The sequence below is a fragment of the Corvus kubaryi genome, unplaced genomic scaffold (assembly GCF_017639235.1).
Source record: "Corvus kubaryi isolate FWS band 111438036 unplaced genomic scaffold, C.kubaryi_AGA036_p1.0 133, whole genome shotgun sequence".
Taxonomy (NCBI): domain Eukaryota; kingdom Metazoa; phylum Chordata; class Aves; order Passeriformes; family Corvidae; genus Corvus; species Corvus kubaryi.
The window spans coordinates 1,934,486-1,956,197 of record NW_024580667.1 but is presented as its reverse complement, the minus strand read 5'-3'; the positions used below and the strand labels follow the sequence as shown (position 1 = coordinate 1,956,197).

General features: G+C 46.6%; 1 protein-coding gene across 5 annotated transcripts in view; it reads right to left on the bottom strand.

The window, feature by feature from the left end:
* Positions 1-15,460: 15,460 nt before the first annotated feature.
* The window catches only part of PDE9A (phosphodiesterase 9A), a 49,508-nt gene continuing 43,256 nt past the window's right edge, over positions 15,461-21,712 (bottom strand). For all 5 annotated transcript variants that reach the window (XM_042033822.1, XM_042033855.1, XM_042033831.1 and 2 more), the window contains 6 exons: positions 21,212-21,368; positions 19,971-20,084; positions 19,193-19,297; positions 18,336-18,464; positions 18,034-18,129; positions 15,461-16,458 (listed from right to left, as the gene is read on the bottom strand). In XM_042033822.1, the coding sequence (XP_041889756.1) occupies positions 16,408-16,458; positions 18,034-18,129; positions 18,336-18,464; positions 19,193-19,297; positions 19,971-20,084; positions 21,212-21,368 (652 nt within the window). In that variant the 3' untranslated portion in view covers positions 15,461-16,407. The remainder of the gene's footprint in view (positions 16,459-18,033; positions 18,130-18,335; positions 18,465-19,192; positions 19,298-19,970; positions 20,085-21,211; positions 21,369-21,712) is intronic.

Here is a 21,712-nt window from a genome sequence, read left to right as displayed (position 1 = left end):
TGTGAGCTCAAAGCAGGTTCTTTTTGTGTCATCAGAACATTATTTTAGCCAAGCTGCCTGGGCAAGTATTGCTCTGATGCTCTGACCTGGCCCTGGGCAGATTTGGGCATCTTGGAATTACAGAATGGTTTGGGTTGGAAGGGAATTTGAAGACCATCCAGTTCCAAGCCCTTCTGCTAAAAGCCCCATCCACCCTGGCCCTCCAGGGATGAGGCATGAACACACTTCCAAGGATGCAGGAGGCTGTGGGTGTGCAGGGCTGATGGGGCAGGTCACCTGTGACACTCCTGCTCACCACAGAGGTTTTTACCCAACCCTACCTTCTCCTCAGCAACTTTGATGCTGAGTGGTAGGAGTCCATGTGCACAAAAACCCCATTTTCTCATTGAAGGAAAATCTGAGGAGGACACAGGTAACTGCCTTCAGTGCTTGGTTGCAGATCCTGTATGTCAATATTGTTAAACTTCTAAAGGGTCAGAGACTGCCATGGCAATTCCTATTCCTGGAGGATATTTTTCCTCAGCTTAGGAGAGATAGACCTTGACAGTGATCTCCACTGGCTGCAGGCACTCCTGTGATCCTCACCCTGCCTGCTGTCCTGGAAGAAACCCAAATTTTCTTCCAACACTTGAACTCGTGACAGATCGCGGTGCGTGGGAGTGACATGAGATGTGATATCTGGCAGATGGCTCAGGCCTTTTGGTTCTTCTTCCTGCAAGTTCTCCTTTCCTATTCCACTTCAAGTTTCCTTTTCTGCACACAGCAGTTCCTGAGCTTCAGTTGTGAGACCATGTGTGCCTGTGGATTGCTTTCAAGGGCTCTGTGCAAAGTGATCAGAGAAAGGAAGCTTTGCTGGAAGGTGTAAATCCTTCCTTTAGATGTTTTCCAGTCTGCCTTGTCTGACTGGAAAACACACACAAATCATTAAAAGGGAGGGGATACCACTGCTGCAGAGAGGGAAACAACACTCCTCTCCCTGGTATTTGAACTATTTTCTTCTAGTGGTTAAACCTGATGTCACTTGCTTGTGTTTCTTTTCTGAACTTGAACCAAGGCCTGTGTGTGTGCCTGGCAAAAGGGGGTGGGTCGGCAAGGGTGTAGTTTTACAGCAGGACTGGAAACCCTCAAACCATTCCAAGAATATTTGTAGGCCACATGAGTTCACCCCATGCTGCACTGGAGCTTTTTGTGGTGATTGTGCAACTCCCCTACTTCTCTGCTGAGCACTGACACTCCAAGGAGCTTTTAAAAATGCAGGTAGGGGAAAATGTGTTTCTTTTCCTCAGCATTTCAAACCAAAGCATATCCTTCCTATCCCTGTTGCTGGGATTTCACCAAAAGCCCCTTCAGCAGCACACAGTTGAACAGAGTGACCTTTTATCTGTCACAGCAGGAAGGAACCCTAATCAAATGCAGCCCAGAACTATGCTTTGGAACAGGCCTTGCATTTTTAACAAAACTTTGGAAGCAATCTTGTTCTATAAACGAAAATGTCTGTAAACAAAAATGTTCTATTCTTTAAAAAGAAAGACCCCAATACAATGTAGTTGCTTTATCTCCAGGCTAGTAAAAAATTGCTGCCAATTTCAGCACACTCCAAAATCTGCTTCAGCTTTCTTTGATGAGCTATTTTGCTTTGATCTGAGGAGGAAACACCCAGTGGGTTTAACTCTTACTGGTTGTCCCTGTTGCTGTCAGTCCTGGTGCCATGGTGTGAAAGGAGGACTCGGAGTGTGGTGAGGGAAAGCACAACGGGATTTGTCAATAATTGTGGATGCAGAGGCTGGAAAGAAAAGAGAATTGAATGTTGATTTTTAATGTATTTGCACATGTTATCATCCACTACAGCACACCAATACTTCTTCCAAAGTTCTTTTTTCCCCCTCTCCTTTTCTATTGATAGAGATAATTGGTGTGCTTGCACAGGCAGATGTGCCCATGGGCATGACCCGAACACCCAGCAGGGTGGCTGCCCCTCATTTCCTAACCAGCACTTACAGCCTTGACTTTGAACAGCTTTTGGAAAGTTTATTGCAGTCAGTGCACACTGGAAATGGGAGTTGGGTGCTGTTGGTTGCTTAATTCAACTTTGAATTCAAACAGCTCTTTATAGCTGGGTGGAGGTATTAACTCCAGAGAATCAGCATGAAGCAAATACAGGTAGAAGCAAATAGGACTTGAACACAGTCATGGAGCCTCCCCTGCTTCTGTCAACAGCAAGGCCCAGTTCTCCATGGAAAAGCTTTGAACAGTTATTCACCTGTCTGAGATTTATCAGATTTACACCTACAGGCAGGATATAATATTTCTTCTTGTTGCCCATAGGGATAATAAGAAATTAGTAGTCTTATCTGGCATGGAAATTCTGAATTTGGACTGTCAGACGTAGTCATGTATATGTGTGCGTATATATATATACACACACATATTAAAAAAATATATGAATAATGTATATATATGTATAAAAATATATCTATGTAAGAAACCCCACACCAAACCAAAAAATCCCCAACTATTCATGGACCCAAGCTTCCTTCTAACACAAAGTAAGGAGATCCTTTCCCTGTGTTGTATCTTGCTGTTATATAACCCTTTGGCTTAAGCTTCACTTGCAGTGGGAAGAGAACCACACTGCATGTGGCCCTCACCTCCTCAACCTCCGTGTGAGAAAGAGACAACCTCAATCCTGTGAAAAGTCCAGGGAGCAGCACAGGTTGGCACTTTTGAGTTTTCCATGCCTTGTGTTAAAGAAAATACAGTATAAACAAGTAGCTGTTGCTGCTAATCCTTTCTGAAGTGGCTGTTGGAGGGAGGCAGTTATGAAACAGAGTATTCAACACGAAAACACAATTAAGCATCCATTTTTGGCATTCCATCTGTGCAGGTTTTCAGGCTTGCAGCTTGATTCACTGCCTTTACAGCTGTGCTGCAACCCACCAGCGTTTTGTGCTTTTAAATAAGAGCTGTGTTAGTGTATTTTCTCATCAGCATGTTGTCAAGATGGCAGCATCCCATATAAATTCTGGTTAGTTTTTTGCAGTGCTGGATGTCTTGGATTTCTCCATTGACTTTTCCCCTTTATCACTGCAGTATTTTACATAGCAGTGCTTCCTTTGCTTTCTAGTATTTCAAATTTTAATATTTCAAAGCTCAAGAAAGGCAGAATGTGACACACCAGCTATAACAAATTAAAAGCAACATTACTCTGATTTTTTTTCCTGTTTCCTGCCCTGTGGAAGACTTCATATTATTATCTACGTTCATTAGTTTTACCTGAAGTAATAAATCATCATTGCATCTAAAGCCAACAGTATTCAGCAAATAAACCAGCAATTTGAAAGTGAAAGCTTCTTATCTTCAAGGAAATTGTAGTAATTAGTCACTGTCTCTAAGATTTACATGTGCTGTGTTTCTGGAATACTTTACTGGGAAGTTCTCTTTTGTAAACAAGGCAGAACTGTTCTGTGTCAGGCAACTTCTAGGAAGAGCAGTATAAATCAGCTGGTACTTCTCAGCTTCCCTGAAATCTCTTATGGGAGTTTCTTTAGGGAGAAGAGCAGCTTTTACCTGCTCGTTTCCATACAGAGGCACAGGGACTTTGGTCATTACATCATAAAATTGAATTTCAAGCCTTTTCCCTCTATTGCCACTGCCTTCATTAAAAGCCAAAGAAGCTCTCCAAAAACCCAAAGTGACCAAACAAAACCCCCCATCTAAAGCCACGTAAATAAGATTTCAAGATTTTTGTCAAAAGCAGTCATATCAAGTCAGGTTCTGTCCCTTCTCTCCTCTCCACGGTGCAGCCAGGAGGAATTTTTAGCCACTCCTTGTTTTCTTTCAGTTTTGTAACCCAGCACAGCTACAATCTACAACAAAAAGAAAAAATAAAAAGAGGAACATCTCCCTGTTCCACCTTTGCAGCTGCAGAGAGCCCTGAGCACTCACAGCACTGGGTCAGGTGCAGCAGCTCCATTGGGACGTGTCAGTCACCAGCACGGAAAAGCTGCTGCTGCACGTTCATTTCCTGTAAATAAGCAGTGGGTATATTCAGGAAGGCACTGGGAATGAGTTGACAAAATCAAAAAGCAAGAGGTTCTTTTCACCCTGTCAGCTTTTTGCTGTGCTTGCTGGGAAACCCAGCAGCGTTATCAAGGTAGCAAAGGGGGAATCTGTGTGTGAATTGATGACAGCTGCTGCGGTTCTTAGGAGGTTCCCAGGTCACTTCTTGCCCTGTGGCCTCACATGTGGCTTTACTGGCACCACAGAGGCAGTGCCCTGCCTGGTTGCTTGCCTGCCCTGTGCCACCCTGCCCTGGCACCTGGCTTCTCCCACAGGGGCTGAGGGGTGCAGTCTGTGGCTGGGGTTCTTGCTGCATCCCATTTTGGGAACACACAGCACAGCAAGAGCCACTCTCTTCACTGGCTGGGTGTGGGAAGGGGGCTCCAGTGCCTGCTGAGGGATGTGTGAGCCATCAGAGCCCTACAGCCAGCTCTCCCTCTGGTCTGATGTGTCTTCTCTGCCCGATTCCCCTCACTGCATCCCACCTGTGCTCTGACACCATGCCTGGTGCTCCTGCCTCAGCCTGGCTTCTGACACCGTGTGTCACACTGACAGGAGTGACAAGTGCTAGGCTCTCTCCGCAGGTGTCACTGCCATGACTGCACCAAATGGTTCAGTGATGAGAAACAGAGAAGCTGCTCTCCTGACAGGGCTCCCCAGGAGCTGCAGCTGCCTCCTCATTCCCACACTCATCCTTCATCACTCCGTGAGAGATGCCACCTCTTTTTTCCACAGGCAGAGGCAGGTGCATGTACCCTGTGTGCATGGGGAGATACAGGGAAGGAATTCTTCCCTGTGAGGGTGCTGAGGCACTGGAACAGGTTGCCCAGAGAAGCTGTGGATGTCTCATCCCTGGAAGTGTCCAAGGCCAGGCTGGACAGGGCTTGGAGCAGCCTGGGATAGTGGAAGGTGTCCCTGCCCATGGCAGCGGGTTGGACCTGGATGGTCTTTAAGGTCCCTTCCAACCCAAACCATCTGGGATTCTTTTTTTAATATAGATCACATCAAAATTGCAAGAGCTGAAGAAAGGGTCAGGAAATGGCACTACCTGGTGAGCAATGATCACGGCAGGAATGGCTGCCTTGATCCTTTATCCCTCAGTGGGAGATATTAGGGATGTGAAGGTATTTCACCACTCGGACATTCAGTCCTTTCTGCTGCCCTGGGGAACAGGGTGGCAGTGAGAGAGCTCCCTACCCACTGCCCCTGCTGATCAGCTTCCCTTGGTAACAGCAGGTCTGTGGGAGTGAGCCTGGCAAAGGCAAACACATGGAGACAGGAGAGCTGGCAGGCTGGGGGAGCTGCCTGTGCCTGAGAAAGAAGTGTGGCTGTGTCTCCACCTCACTTTTGCCATATTTTTACAGGACTTTTTAAAAGGGCATGTACTGATAGGGCAAGGGATAATGGGTTTAAAGTGAAAGAGGGAGGGGTTAGTTTAGGTTTTAGGAAGAAATTCTTTACTGTGAGGCACTGTGAGGGTGGTGAGGCCCTGGCACAGGTTGCCCAGAGAAGCTGTGGCTGCCCCATCCCTGGAAGTGTCCAAATCCAGGCTGGATAGAATTTGGAGCAACCTGGTCTAGTGGAAGGTGTCCCTGCCCATGGTGGGGTTTTTAAAATGAGTTTTAAGATCCTTTCCAACTCAAACTGTTCTGTGATTCTGTGTTTTCCTGCCCTGGGCAGGAGGCAGGGGGGCAGGTAGTGTCACAGAGGCTGAGAGATGATCCCACGCTGGCCAGCTCTAAGCCATGGAGAACATTTGCAGAAGCAGATGCCAGAGAAGCCAGCCTACCCTGGGGCTTTGCTGGCAGAGCTGCTGCTGCCCTGGAACCCCCGTTGGCAGCACTCAGCTGTCAGAATCTGCACTGCTGCTGCCCACACCCACCTCACTCTGGGTGGGCTCCGTGTCGGACAGAGAAAACTCCTGTCCACCTGCAACACATCACACAGACCCAGCCCTGTCTGCTCTGGCTGAGCCAGGTCCTTCAAAGCCTCCAAACAAAAGGGGTTTAGCCCTAGTGAGCCCTGCCCATCCATTTTTAGCCTTGATGGAAGGACAGCCAGCTCCTCTTGGAAAAGACACGGCTGCACCACCCCTGTGCTGGGCACTACTTTAACCAGCCCTTACCCAGGAGGTGATAAAGTGAGTGGGACCTGTGATGACATTCTGCCCTGCTCCCCAGGCAGCATTAGGCATTGATTTCCAGAGAAATCACATGTGGTGAGTCAAGCACATCCCCACGTAAAGGAAAAGCCTTTCCTGGGCAGGCAGAGGCAGCTGGGTCTTGCCCCAGTGCTCTTTGCTTTGTGCCCATGAGTTCAATGGGCTCTTTGCACTCAGCTGGGCTGAGCAAGGTGTTCCCAACTCAGCTCATCCACTTCCAATAAAATGACTAGTTCATGAGGGAATCATATCTAAATTATCCTGGTTTAAATTCACCGGGGAGCTGAACACGCAGGGGAATGCAGAGATCTAAGGCAGGAAGGGAAACTCTGTCTGGATCCGCGGTTTCAGCCAAGCTCCTCTGGGAAGTGAGAAGATCCCCTCTGCAGAGTTTCCAAGCAGGATTCTGTCTGTCTGTAAAGGAGCTGCATCAGTTCCTGCACACCCTGCCATGGGTAGGAGTTGTGTAATCAGCAAATCATTCCTGAACTACAGCAGGAGAAACGAGCCGTGGCCATCACGAGCCAAGCAAGAAACTTCAGCTAAAAAATAGTGCAAATGGCTTTGCACTGGCAACTTCTTTCTGGAGGAGCATAATTAGTGTTTTACTGATTGGGTTCTGCGTCCCTGTGACTGTCCTGACTTGTCTCTCAGACCATCTTGGTGACCAGAGGTGGCACCAGCGCTGTGTTCACACAGGGCTTCACGAGCAGGACCTGCATGAGCAGTGAGGAGGGTGGGAGGAGGCGTTTGCTCTCCCTGCAGAACATTCAGCACCAGTGCTACCATCATCTACTGACTCATCCTAGGTCATCCAGTGCATCACTGGAATTCATTTATGTCCCATTTCGGGTTATGTGGTCAGCTCCTTGAGGCAGAAACTGTGCTTCACTAAACACCTGCAGACTGCCCAGTAACTTGGGACTACCACAGTATGAAGCCTTCTTCCAGAGAAAGTAACATGCAGGATTAGAAGTGGAAAGAAAATCAATGACATCTGCTCTAACTTCTCCTAGGAAAAGGAGACACCCATTCCCACCTTAACCTGACAGATATCTGTCTCCTGGTGGAACATGGCTGTCCCTGGAGAAAGATGGATGAATTTTAAACTGAGAAGCTCCCAGTGCAATGAGACAGTTTCAGGTACCCATGTGGGTAAGCACTGTGGAAGCGTTTTAGAGCTAGGCTGAAGAAGCAGTGGTTAGATTTGAGACATTAGGCTAAGATTTGAGGTCAAAGTTGCAACTTGAGCCAAACCCAATTTGGATGATTCACATCAGAGACCCTCACTAGCATCTGTGATCACTGTAAAATTGCCAACTGGTAAATCTCAGCTTGATATGGAGGAAGAAAATACTGGAACAGCTTCATGGCAGACTCAGTGCTGAGAGGGCAGGCATTGGGTCCATTTCTGGTGTTGTGGTTTTAGGGGCTTGTTTGTCTTTCTGGTGGCTGTGCCTGTGGGACCACTCAGGGCTGGATGGCTGATGCACATTTTTTATGGATTCATATTCCTGGCAGAGGTGTTTGAAGTGATCAGCGGCTTTTGATAGTTGCAAAATTTACTGCCAGCACCATATAATCACTGAGAAAAGTGGCTATTATCCTCCCCACCCTGCTAACTCGTTGAGGATAAAAAAATAATCTAAACATTTTGTGTAATTTTCTTCTTTGATCCTCCCTTGGCAATTCTTTAGAACAGTGGTTGTGCAGCTGGGAGTGGGGAGAGTGATGTGGGTGTCATGTGAAGGATTTCAGTGTGTTTTGTGAAGGGATAATGAAACAGCCCTCAAAGATGGGGTGTCCTTTCAAATGATTATTCCCCTTCACCTGTGTAAAGACAGACATCATTAATATTCTTCTGGGACTTTTTGAACAGTATGTACCAGGAGGAAATGTCAGGCTCTTATACATGTCCTTGTTATTATGCTGCCTTTCCCTACATGAGGATACATTTAGATGGGCTAAAAAGAGGTTCTTAATGGAGTAGAGTAGCTAATACTATAATTCTGAAAAAGTGAGATACTGGAGAAGATAAAAAGTTTCAGCTTTGGGCAGTGTGGGGCATGGCTGGAGCTGATGCCAGCTGATGAACCTGTATTTGGGCAGAAGGAGGTACAATCATGCCTGATTTAAACCCTGCAGCCGTCACGTGGCAGGAATACTCCTGTTCAGCCTCTTGCATCCATGAATCTCTAATTGGAATTTTGTCTAATGAGCCTGGTATGCAAATCTGTGTGCAAATGGAACTGCCAGACCTACCTTGTTAAAGGTTGTACTGCACCCTGAGAGACACACCAGCAGCACAGAGACATTTAACTGGTGTCCAGGTGAGCAGTGCCTTATCCTGGTACTTGGCAGCAGTGCCTGGAGCTTTGCTCCTGGTCAAGGCCAGCCCAGCCCTCAGTTTTATTCTTGGCACACAGGCCCAGGTAAGGGGTGTCAGTGTCCTGTGTCCCACTGGCTCAGCAGTGCCAGCCCCCGCCTCTGCTGCCCTGGGGGCTGCACCTTGGATGGACCCCCTGCAGCAGGAGGAACTCCAGTGCCCTTCCCGAGCCTAAAACAGAGTCCCAGAATGGTTTGGGTTGGACACCACCTTAAAGATGAACTTGTTCCACCCCCTGCCATGGGCAGGGACACCTTCCACTATCCCATGTTTCTCCAAGCCCCGTCCAGCCTGGACTTGGACACTTCCAGGGATGGGGCAGCCACAGATTGATTCTCTGGAAAACCTGTGCCAGGGCCTCACCACCCTCGCATAAAGAATTTCTTCCTAATATCCAATCTAAACCTACTCTTTCCTAGTTTGAAGCCACTTCCCTTTGTCCTGTCACTCTTTAAAGGGGCTGGCCTTGCTGGGAGCGCAGATTGGAGCATGAACTCTCCTTCCTGAAGATCAAAATGCTCCTGCTGTGCACCGAGAGAAATGGCAAAAGGATTTGGCTGCAGATGCTCCTCTAATGCCTACTGTGATTCCTCCTCCTCATCTGGGCAAGGAAGGAAGGAAGGAAGGAGGAGCCCCGCAGCACAGAGCATCCGTGGCTGTGCTGCCAGTCCCTGCCAGTAAAAGTACAGCAGCAGCTGGGACAGCATGTGCCACATACCCAGAGCTAATCCAGGCACTTTTATCTGCCCTGCGTGACCTGCTGTGTTTACAGAGAAGTTCATTTTCCAGGCAATTCTTTGGAGGCACCAGCCTGCAGCTTCAGGAAGGCTGCACTGTGTAAATGCACGTTCAGAGGGTGCATTCTGGTATGACTCATGGTGGTGAAACAAACTTTTTGCTGAGCTCTGAAGAAGTCAGGGCTCAAAAAATAAAATTTAGAAACCTCATGCAAACCCCATCTGGCAAACAGGCTTTGATTTTGACCCCACTGTATGGAGTAATAAATCCATCCATGAAGCACAGCACAGGACTCAGTTCTTTTTTCGAAAGAATGTCCCAGGGGTTGTTACTCACTTTTACGGTCTGCAAACACCATTCTCCCTCTGCAAACTCTGAGCTCCTCCTGAAAGTCACGCCATCGAACCCCTCTCCATGTACAATGAGTCTTTCAGAGTGATTATTGTCTCCCTGGTTAAATGTTAACGACCGGGATGAGAAAAGACCTTTGTCCGAGAGATAAATTCGGAGGTGTTACAAGGTTGTTGGGCTGGAAATAATGGGCTTAATCTCAGTACTGAAAGTAGTAAACACTCTGAGTTAGCCTGCACAGTTCATGTTTGAAAGAAAGAGCTGTACCATACAAATAGGTACAAGCTTTTAATACTAATCGGCTTGTAACCTTTTCAATTTAATTTTATCTATTTTCATGCAAAAGATGCCTGGATCTGTAGAACACCTACATGAATTCACCATGTGAGTGTCTATAATTCAGTGCAGCTCAAAACTGTGGGTGCTGCTGAGTGTTCACCATTTTCTCCTCAGGAGAAACAGATAAATACATAACTAAAAATGTAGGCTTAGAAATGCAGTTTTTCTGCCTTTTGCATGTACTTGCCAGTGGATGCAGCTGGATGACCTGTCCTAGCTCAGTGTTTTATGAAGATTTTTATCACTGTGCAGCCATCAGGCAGCACCTGATGCTTCCTGCATGGGTGGAAAAGGCAGCCTGGAGCACAGGGCAATTAATAAATCACCATGCAGGGTGAAGAAATGAAACAGCTGGTAGGATAAAATGAAAGACTGTAAATAAAGGGGAGATTCCTGTACTTTTTGCCCACTACAAGCCACGATCTCCCTGGCTCTGGGTGACGCAGCCTTGGCTCAACATCCCTAAAATGGGTGATGTGTCCTCTGCAGGAAAAGGAGCTGGGAAGAGTCACTGACTCTGGAGATCTGCCCTTGGCAACACACACAGCAGGCAAGAGGAGGAGGAGGATCAAAGTCTTGAGAGAGGGGAAGAAAAAATTACAGCCTGGAAGAAATGAAATTGCCCTTTATGACACACACATTACCCCAGTGAACTTTCAGAAGTACATGGTGGTTTAGACTATGTTACCTGTTACCCCGTAACCTTTAGGAACATATTTCTTCAGCTCTTCCCCACAAAAAGGAATCACCTCCCTGCAGCCAGACCCTGCTGGCCAGTCCTGGAGACACCCTTTGTGTCCAGTTGCCCTGGACAGCACTGGGGAAGCACCAAATTCCCAGTGTGAGTGTGGTTTGGTGGGGGCTTAACCTGCTGCCTGCACAGCTCCCTGTACCTTACCCGTGTCTCTGCTGCCCACCACACTCCACAGGGTCCAAGGGCAGCAGGGATCCCAGCCACAACCATGAGTTTCCACGGCTGTTTCAAAGCCTGGCAAGGAAAAGTGGAGGAAAACACTTCTAATAGGCATGTTAGGGGTTTGGTTTTTAACAGAACTCTGCCTGAAATGAATAATTTTTTTTTTTAAAGGGAAATAGTAGCTCACACACATAAGCACTGCTCTGAATGCTCGTTTCATTTAGCTGGGCCTTGTTCAGTAAAGAAAATGAAATTTCCAGCTTTCAAGTTCATACTGGCTTTGGGGTTTTTTTTTTTTTGGTGGGGAAATTGACTCACCAAAAGGGAAATCATTCCACTTTCCTCGAGTGCTGGTCAGTGCCCCAAGCCTGTTGGTGTTTGAGATGTGTTTGGTCAATACCCTCAAGAACAAGCTGTAACTTTTGGCCAGCCCTGAGGTGGTAGCACGAGCACTGTGGGACAAATTGGCTTCCAGGGCTTACCCAGGGCAGCTGCTAACTGGGCATTCCAGAAGGCCTGGCTTGGGCAGACAAATTTGAGGATTTATGTTTTTGTGTTGATTTTCTCATGCCATTTTCCAGCCTGGAGTGTGTCCCAGCTGTCCTGAGCCCAGAACACCATCAGTAGGCTGAGAACAAGCTTTTTTTTCCTCATAAAATGACACAGCAGCTCCAACTCCCTGTAAGTTTGGAGCTTTAGGGCAGAGGATCTGCCGGGTCTGCCAGCCAGGCTGTAACTGTGCTTCCACAGAGTTTGGAAAACAGAGATTTTTCCTCAGAGAATTTATAGCCAAAGTTGGCTGTGACAACCCTGGTTTACACTTTCCAAACCCTCCTGGTTCTAAGTTTGTCTTGCAACAGAGCCAAGTGGTGTTACAAAAATGTCTGCAGATAGCTGCTTTATGTGTGTGCTTGTGCCTGAGTACACCTGTGATTCCTGATTATGTGCCAAAATAGCCTGAAAGCTTTTTATTTCAGTGTGGGTGAGTTTGATTTCTTGCTAACCAAGAGCCAGATCTGCTACACCATGAGGTCTGACCTGCTGGTTACAGCTCCTTCATTTATGAGGACATCTAATAATTGGGTTTGGCCAGAAGTTTTTATTTTCTGACAATGGGAACTGTTGGTTTTTGCATCCAAAAGCCACAAGGTGCTTCACAAATGTGGGTGTCCCTGCTTGAAAGGAGAGGGAAGCCCTGTTTGCTGACTTGCTCTAGAAAGGATTTGAAGCCAGGCAGATCTAAGTTTATTATTAAAACTTACTGGTTTTGTGTGCTGTCACAGCACCCACACACAGACCTCCAATGTCCCTTTTTTTCAGAGTCCAAAAAACATCTCTGCCTAGGCACTGCCGTGGAGAGCTGAGAGAAAGGAGAGATCACCTGCTGCTGTGCCATCTTGCCGAGAAAAGGAGTATCCAAGCTCTTTTTAAATGCACTTCAGAAAGTCTTTATTGCATTTTGCTTATTCACAGGGGTGGCTCAGGAGGGCAGGACCAGCCTGGCGTCCTCTGGACCACAGCCTGGAGCTGAGATGTGCCCAATTCCAGAACAGTGATTTCTTTGAGCTGGGAGTCAGAGCAGCAGCTGGATGGCCCTACACGAGGCTGTCCCTTGACATAAATCCTAAGCAGGGTGCATGCTCTTAATCCCACAGACCAGGCACGAAGGTAGACTTGTTCTTCAGATGTTTTTAGAGAGAATGGGTAGTTTGCAGTAAAAACCTGCTGTTTAAAACAGGAAAATTGAACAGTGCATGGCAGTGCTTCTCCTGAGAAGCTCATACTCCCACATGGAGCAGATGCTGTTGTTACTGCTGCTCTGAGGCAGCACTGACATGAACAATTTCCACGTACAGATACTCCTGTGGCATTACATGACCTGTGTATTACCAGACACTAAACTTCCCTTGTAAATTGGCTGCTGTGGGGGTACTCACATTTTTAAAAAGCTGTTTCCCTGCCAAGACATGCAGCCCCAGTTTGGTCTGATTATCAAACCATACTAAAAAGCGGAGTAATGGGGCTGTGGGATCTCACAGCTTTAAAAAAAGAAAGAGAAGTAAAACCCCAGAGCTCATCATTAGTTTCCCAGGATAAATGGTGTGGAATTGTTATAACCCATTTCATGTTCAGCTTTGATCACAAGTCTAGGAGTAGCAAGACAAGGCTGGAATGCACCTGGCACTGTCATGATGCTGAAAGCTGCAACAGGTCATGGAAAGTTCTCTCTGAGAGACCTGCTGTAAACTGAGACAACACTGAGACACAATATCCACTCTGATTAATTGGAACAGGGGGAGAAAAGGTTAAATCACACTTGAGACGTCCCTGCCTCAAAAAACTTCATTCTCATGCTAAGTCTACTTTTAAAATGTCACCTTGAAAATGTGTGACATTTTAATAGGCTGATTGCCAAGATTCTCAAATCCTTTAATTAGCATATGAATCACAACGTTAAATATTGTGGGAAAAGCATAAGAAACTAGAATTATGAGAGAATGCCTTGCCTTTCCCTTGGTTAAACGCATCTTGGGAGGACTGTCTCTTAGAAATCTAATATTACAAAGACAAATGAGATTAAAAAAAATGCTGTGGTATTCCCATTTATACCATTAGCTGGTTGTGGTTGCATGAGGTTTTTTTTTACAGCTGCCTGTGAATGGCAGCCTGGGTGTTGCCTGTTCTTTCAATAACCTTCACAGCAGATTACAGCATCACCACAGTCACTGCTGCATGAGGATGGGTTGCATTTCTTTTCTCCACGTTTCTGATGCAGCTCCAAGAAATTCAGCGGGATTTCACCAGCATCTTTTGTTATCTCTCTCCAGTAAACAGTTTTTTGGTTGCTCCTAAAAATGGTGGAGCCAAAACAAACCATCAATTCCCCAAAATCCTTCAGTTAGGGAAAGCCAAGGAGCCTTCACTGTGCAAGTAGCTGCTTTGTGCCAGGGTGCATGGCTAGGCTGGTGGGAGTTAAGCACATGGATAAATACTTGCTGGATTAGGGTTTGTGGTTAGAGAAAATCCTTCCAACTGAAACAAAACTTCCTATGGGTGTGTAACTCTTAAGGAGTTTTAGTGGGAGGAGGGTGCAGTCAAGTTTGTACAGCAGGTTTTCTCATCTCATGTGAGTAGCTCAGTGCAGGACCTGGCAAGGCCTAAGCAATTGTTCATGACTCCTGCACAGCTCATCTGCTCTGGGAGCTGATTTGTGACAGAAATCCGCCGGAATGGAGATGGTAAATTTGATTTACTTGTGCAAAAGTAGTGAAAATTCCACAGCAGAACAAACCAACACAGGCAATGTACTTTGGATTATAAGATTCAGTGAAGAAAAAGGGCACAAACCACATAATTCAGATTCAACTTTCAAGCAACAGAAGTTTGAGGTTAATCAAAACTAGGGTGTAGTTCATCCATTCATGAAGATGCCTGTGTGAGTTGGAGCTGGCCCCGTGCTTGGATCTTCCCATTTCCCCTGGGATCTGTTCAAATCCAGGGATCAGAGCCCTTTCCAGTTTTCAGCATAAAGCCCAAAACCACACGCAAAAAGCTGTTTAAAGGAGGCACCAGCAGACAGAACTAGCTGTGAGTCTGTCCTGGGTCTCTGGAAGCTTCCAGGTAGGAACAGGGTAGAGGGATGGAAGTTTCGAGGTAATTTGGATCTCCCTGAGAGATTGGAGAGTAACTGAAATAATAGTTTTGTGCAAATGAAAGAGACCAGACATGGGAAATGGCACTTGGGGAAGAAACAAGAGCTAAACTCATAATTACTGTGCAGAAACAACAGGAGAGCGAATCTGAATTTCCAGAGCACGAGGCAGGATTTGCTGTTCAGGGTTGGTGCTAGAGACCTGCCAGAGAGGATGAGCTGCCTAAGGTGTTTCCTGGGCCGTGGAGGGAAAGATTGGCCCCCTCCTGCTCATCTCTCTGACAAACCAGCTGCAGCTTTGGGCTTTGCACAGTTGCCACCCTTGTGGCAAACACACCCAGCAGAGCTGATGGGGCAGCTCAGCCAGGGAAAACCTGGGCAACATCCACACCTGTGGCTGCCAGTGTGGGAGATGCCAGCACACCAGGGTGCATGGAATCCCTGGTCCCAGCAGCCACGCCACGATAGGACCTAAAATTCTCAGGGAGAACAACCTTTCCCAGCTGGGAGAAACCAGGAGCAGGTGAGCAGCATGGCTGTGGCTTGACCCTTGTGGGGGGCTTATTCCAGCCTTCCCTTTGGTGAGGTGGTGCACAGGAATAAATCCCAGCGTTGTCTGTTCACACAGCTGCAACACCCGGGCAGGGCTTGGCTCCCAGCCATCACAAAACCATCAATGGAATTGAAGCTCCTCGTGATGTACCACAGGAATAATTCTAAGGCTTCTCCTCTAAGAAGAACCGTCCCTCTCCTCTCCTGTACAGCCCCTTACCTTGTATTCATTATGGGAGCTTTGGTGTTTAGGAACATGGACAGTTCTCATGTCAACACATACACAAAATGAAACAATAACACCCATTTCTGTAGAAGAATATATTATTTAGCAGATCAGTTTAAAAGTAAAAAAAAAAAAAATCTGTACATCTTTGAAGGTGTCTCTTGTTGTTTTTTTTTTTTTGCATCAACAAGGATAAAAATGTGTTTGCACCCTGTTTTTTTCAGCTTTGTGCTCCCTTCTTTGCTCGTGCTGAAGGACCCCATGGTGTCCAGCTGTACCAGGCCACAAAGCAACCCTGCAAACTCACTAAGGTTTCTTCTGATTTCTTCTAGTGTAGAAAAAAACAACAAAAAGAGAAAATTGCATCCACTATGCTGGGTTTCTGAATGTACTGTGAACACTATAAAATTCAGAGAATAATGCAGAGAAATGTGTCATTAGAGCCTACCAGGCAAACAAAAATGTATGCCAGGACCCTTGTCGGTGTATAAGCATCTGGTGAGCTATGCTGTAATTAGCATACTGCTGTACACATATAGAGAGTATCTTGACTAAAACCACTCCTGGTGCCAGTGGATCATTTCCCAGAAAAGGCTCCTTAGCTAAACTCTGATTTGTCTCTGCAGGCTGCAGGCATCTTGGTCACCAAAAAGGCAGATCTGCTGAAGATTGGAGCCGGGCTGCAGCCTGAGCAGTGTCCGCAGGGAGAATCCTGCTGGGAGGCTGTTGTGGGAATGCTGGAACACAGGGAATCCTGCCAGGAGGCTGTGGCGAGAATTCAGGAGCCTGGGGAATCCTGCCAGGAGGCTGTGGAGGGAATGCCAGAGGCTGGGGAGCCCGCGGTGTCCGACGGCAGCAGCACCTCTGTGAGGAGGCTGCGGGCTGCGGATCCATCCCTGCCACCTCTCCCTGTATGGTTCCACTTGGGTTTTGATGTAGCCACCACGTCTGCTTGGCAAGTACAGCATTTCTCAAAAGCAGAGTAGCCTCAGGGCTCGTGGTTTTTTTGTTCAAAGGCTGTTCTGTCTCACTTCTCAGTACTGCTGGTCGTCAAAGCTTCGCTTTTCTGTTTCTGCAGCTGGAATGAAGAGCAAAGCAGGATTAATCCCCCTGACTCACACTCACAGCGCTGCTTGCCAGCCCCATGCTCAGCTCTCCACAAGCCATGTGCAGCACTTCCTGGGAAATAATAGGCAGCAGCTTGGAATATCACAGGCATTGTTTCATCCAAACAGCTCTGGATGAATGTCCTGAGTAAACAGAACTCAGTCTTTCTCATCAGCTATTGTACTAGGCTCTCAGATTATTAATTAAATCCTCTTGTTTCAGGATATTTCTGAATTCAAGCAGCTCCTATTTTTCTGAGACCTCTTGTGCCAATATACTATAATTAAAGCTCCATCAGTTTGTATAAAAATGTAAACCAGAAGTAAAATTTCAGCTCTACTTGAAATAAGAATAAGAATCAGAAAGTCTGGCAGTCATATTTGAGTTCTTTTGACCTTGTTTGAGAAATGCTCCTCTCTAAACTGAGAAATGCCTAAAGGACTTTGCTCTCCTTTAAAACTTAGTGCCCTCAAAGCCTGTGCTCTTTGATCAACAAGCCTTGGTACTTGAACTGCTGAGGGGCTTTTCCTCCAAAGCACCTGGGAGGAGATGGGAGCTACAGCAAAGCTACTGTTCCACTCATGGATGATCAAGTGAAGAAACCTTCATTACCCATGTATCAAACAATATCAGTACAGCTGGTGCCCCAGGGCACTTCCCAATCTGTTTTTATGATGGAGTGGCTGATAGTACCCTGACTACCTGATGAATTCTTTCATGTCAGAAAACCCCTGCTCGGTGATGCCATTTGGGCAGGTTTTGTTGTGGGTGTCAGCAGGGAAAAGAGGCACTGGAAGAGGTGTGCAAGGAAGGGGTGCAGGGCCATTGCCACAGGCTGCAGGGAGCTGGACCAGCACTGTGACTGCTGCCCTGAGCACTGGTGTCTGCCCTGCCAGGCTCCTGAGACAATGCAGACATGCTGAGAGCAAACGTGGTTACCTGGAATTCCCACCTCCCCTGAGCCTCACATGTCAAAATGAGAGATGCTCTGTACACGAAGGTCCCCGGTGGGCCATAAAAGGGCTTCACTGGTTGTGTGTTTAGTCCTCCTGGGTGCTTTGCGTGACAGAGTGATTCCTCATAAAATGCCAAGCACGTCCTTGATGACACACGTGACTGTAAGTTCCCTCCCAGAAAATAAACTCATGCAACTGGTGCTGCAGAGCCTTGAACTGCCCAACCCCAGACATTTTGCTGCAGTGTAACCCAGGCAAACTCCTTCCCAAAGGAAGGGAGGGCAGATCCCCCCAGGAAGAGGTGTTTGCCAATGTGCTCCCTTCAGGGGGTTATCCCTGGGGTTTGTGCCTTGCAAGCAGCTCCTTTCCCATGTCCATACTTGTGTGGAGCCTGGTGGACTCTGCAAGGACATGTTCTTACTGCTTGTGGCACACACCTCTCTCCAGCCAGCTGTAATGAATGTGTTTCTCAGGATAATGATGATGCCATAAGCATTCCCACTGTTTTGGAATTAAGCTGCTGCTTAATTATAATGTTTGGCTTATTCAGTCATGATGTTTACTATATCAAGGAGATAATTGGAGCTTACCTCTTTCATAGCATCATCTATCTGTTTTAACCCCTCGTAGTGGTCCCTGGATTCCCACAGAGGCTGGAGCATCACCTCCTCCACTTCTGGGAATAGCTAGGTAGAAACAAGAGAAAGAATATCGACATTTCCTTTTGCATTCCTTAACTTGCTGCATTATTTAGTTGTACATGCTGAAAACGAGGTGGCAGGCGGGGTGTGGAAGGTACATCCCCATCTCCCTGGATAGCTAAACACCTGGTGGGGCAAACACTGACGCTCTGCTCTCCCCCTCTTTGGTTTCTGGCCCTGGGTGACTTTACCTTTGTCACTGTTTCGAACATGGGGATGAGGACGAACTTCAGGAATCCGATCTGTGCCGTCGGCTTGGTCACTTTGTCACGGTCCATGAACGGCGCCACTGGGAGCCCCTCAGATTTTTCTCGGTCGCTCTGGAACAAACCCAGAGTTAGCAAATATTAGTCCTGGCTAGAAGGCTGTGAGGAGAGTCATGCACCAAGCCAAGCAGTAGCCCTCAGATACAGATCACAGAGGTGTTTGAAGATAGCACAGAATAGTGACGTGTTTCCCTCAGGCCAACGTATCTGCTTTGTTGAGAGCAACATCTGAGTAAAGAGAATTCTGTTCAGTTATTTCTGCTCAGCACCAGCATCAAAGTGTTCACCTCCATGCTTACAGGGAGCCCAATTCCCTTTGCAAACGCACTGGACTTGTGAGGTAAAATATATCAGAGCATTCAGAAAGCTGGTAATGGCTCTTGCTGCTCTCAAAGAGAAGGAATAGTTCTGTGATTTCCTCATCGTTCTCCAGAGAGTGATTATTTTCAGGTATTCAACCAGAAATTACATCTCCTTCTTTACTAATGGTTAAAAGAAAAATCAGCTGCATCCACCTGCTTCCTGAGCAGGTTGTCTTGCTGGCATCCTTCTCTGACTTTCTGTAACAGAAGCTTTCCATGGAATCGTAGAATGGTTTGGGTTGGAAAGGACCCTAAAGATCACCCAGTTCCAACCCCCTGCCACAGGCACTGAAACTTCTGCCAGACCAGGTAGTTCAGAGCTAGAACCAGACTGGGCTGTCAGGCAGCGAAGCACCTGTGGGATGTGGAAATAGCTGAAAATTGTGCAATTGTGCAATTGCATCTCTCCCTCACTCTTACCTGCATAAAATACTCCTCCAGTAAGCAATCTACCCAGGGCTCTGCTACTTCCATGGGGCGCACTTCGTTGGAGATGTCACAGCATTTTATCAGTACCATCTTCAGCTGAAAGTGGATAATACTTTAATGCTGCAGTCTTAAAGCCAGCCCTTTCCCCCCCTCTCCACAACCCCTGTCCTTGCAATGCAGTGGGAGGCAGAAAGGACAACCAGAAAGGACAGTTTCAGGATTAAACCAGAGGTCTTAAATGATCTGGATCCTTTTCCCTCTCTCTGTGTAAATCACTTATCCCCTGTCTGCCTCGGTTTCCCAGTCTGCAGCACTGGGATGTGTCACAGTGGGATGTGCCCTTATCTGCAGCATGAGGAGATTCAATCACAAGTGACCATTAAGATTTTTTGTGGAGTACTTGGGGAGGCAGCTGGGAAAAGATTTCCCTGGAAATCAAAGGCAATTAGGAAGTAGAGGAGACTGCAGTGTGCACTCTTGTGAATATTTTATTCCCCACAGTACAGGACAATAAGAATTTGTGACCTGATAGAGTAAAATCTTTTATTTTCCTGATGGGACTCCCGGATTTCTAAAGCTGGAATAACCTATTTAATATAGAGCACTTCCAAATAGTAATTATTTTTTGGTGGGGCAGAGAATGTAGGAGGGTTTATTTTTTTTGATAATGTATATTGAATCTTGGTTTTTAAACAAACAAAAGTTAATCTGCAAGCTTTCACTCCATGCACAAAAAAAAAATATAAAATAATCCACAAAATCTCCTTACACAGGTCATGTGTTCTTCATTTGTGTAATCAAAATTTTCCATTTTTTCCTTGAAAGAGTCCATTATTTCTGCATGTCTCGCCATGTCTGTAGCCAGGATTAATGTAATTATCCCCTAGCAAAGAAAACATGTTCACATATTAACTTGACATTCCTTACAAAGCCTGCTCTTGCAGAGCCAAGAAGGGTCTGTCTTGCACACGAAATGCCTCAGATGCACTGAATTGTTCATGCTGGAAGGGGAAGTTTCTGACTTGAAACTGCCAAGGAAACTGGAAGAGGATTATAAAGAGTTCATGGTACATGAGGATCATGGTATTATGTGATATTCCAGAGACACTGAGGTTTTCCCTTTCTGATTGACTAATTGTAGAAAAGCAAACTGTACAACAGGATGTTAAAAGCCGCACTCTGGCTGCCAAGATCCACTTTCATCTCCTTGGAAAGCACTGTGGGTTTTGCCGCTGACTCTTAGTGGCCCTGAGACAAAAATCATGATGGGGATGTCAGCTGTGCCCATCCTCTTTGGATTAAGGGCTTTAAAACACTCAGATGTGGTCAAGGAGCTCTGTATCCTCCTGCTATGCAGAGTTTATGATGGGAAAACATGTGGTTAATTGAAAGTTGTGGGTTTTCAAACACAACAACCCATTTTGGGACCATGCCAGTTTCCCACACGCTGGCAGAATCAGGAACTCCAATCAGCCTTCAGGCTTCTCCACTTGGTGCGTAAGGAAGGTGTAATGTGGAAATTAAGACTGGATTTTGGCCCTCAGAGCCCTAATAGGAATTGTTGCATTGTTCAGTGCCTCAGAGACAACTGTGGTGACTCCCAGTGCACCAGGGCCTCTTCCAACAGTACAAGGGCTCTGCTATTGCAAATCTTTTCCCCCTTTGAAGCCCCTCTTAAAATTAATACAGTGTTCCCTTAAAGCATAAACTTCTGCCATGAGAGCTTAATCCTTCCCCAGTCACAGCTAATTGGCTCCTCCAACAACATAAATATCTACCCCCAAAATGTTATAGGCTTTAATAGTCAGGATGTACTCATTATTCCTCAGCAACGCATTCCAGGGAGTGCTGCTGTGGAAGTTTTCCAAGAATCCCTCTCGGATCCTTCCAGCGTGAGGGGCTTTTTCAGCCCTACCCTCCAGGGAGAATGAATCACTCTCATTGTGAAGCAGGGAAGTCCGTGCGTGTTTACATCCTCAGGAACAGTGTGTACAGGAGCAGCATTCCTACCTGTCTTATCTGTTTGAACTGCTCCTGGTCCACGTTGGAGAAAATGTTGAATTCGGGCTGGGAGATGATCTGGAAAGCCACGGCGCAGTGGTGGTTCTCCAGCGGGGAGATGTCGTTGTAGCGCACGGCCAGCTCCGTCCGCGCGTTGATCTGGTAGCTGAGGGCAGGGAAAACCGTGAGGGAAAAACTCCTGCAGACACCCGCCAGCTGCTCCAAACCATGCTGCTTGCTCTTGCTTACATTCTTTTCAATGCTTATTCAGTTAGCTGCAGCTTTGGTTTTTTTGGTTGTTGGCATTAAATCAGATTTTCGGAGAAAATAGGTGTTACTTTAATGTAATCGCAGGCGCTGATTCCCATTCAGTGGATGAACCTTCCCCTATAGGCTTTTTTTCCTTCTTTAAATTTTACTACATCTCTAGTTTAAAATGACATAAAACCAGAAGGAACTCTCTGGGTTTAATTCCCACTATTGGCAAATGCAGAGATTCTCACTGATCCC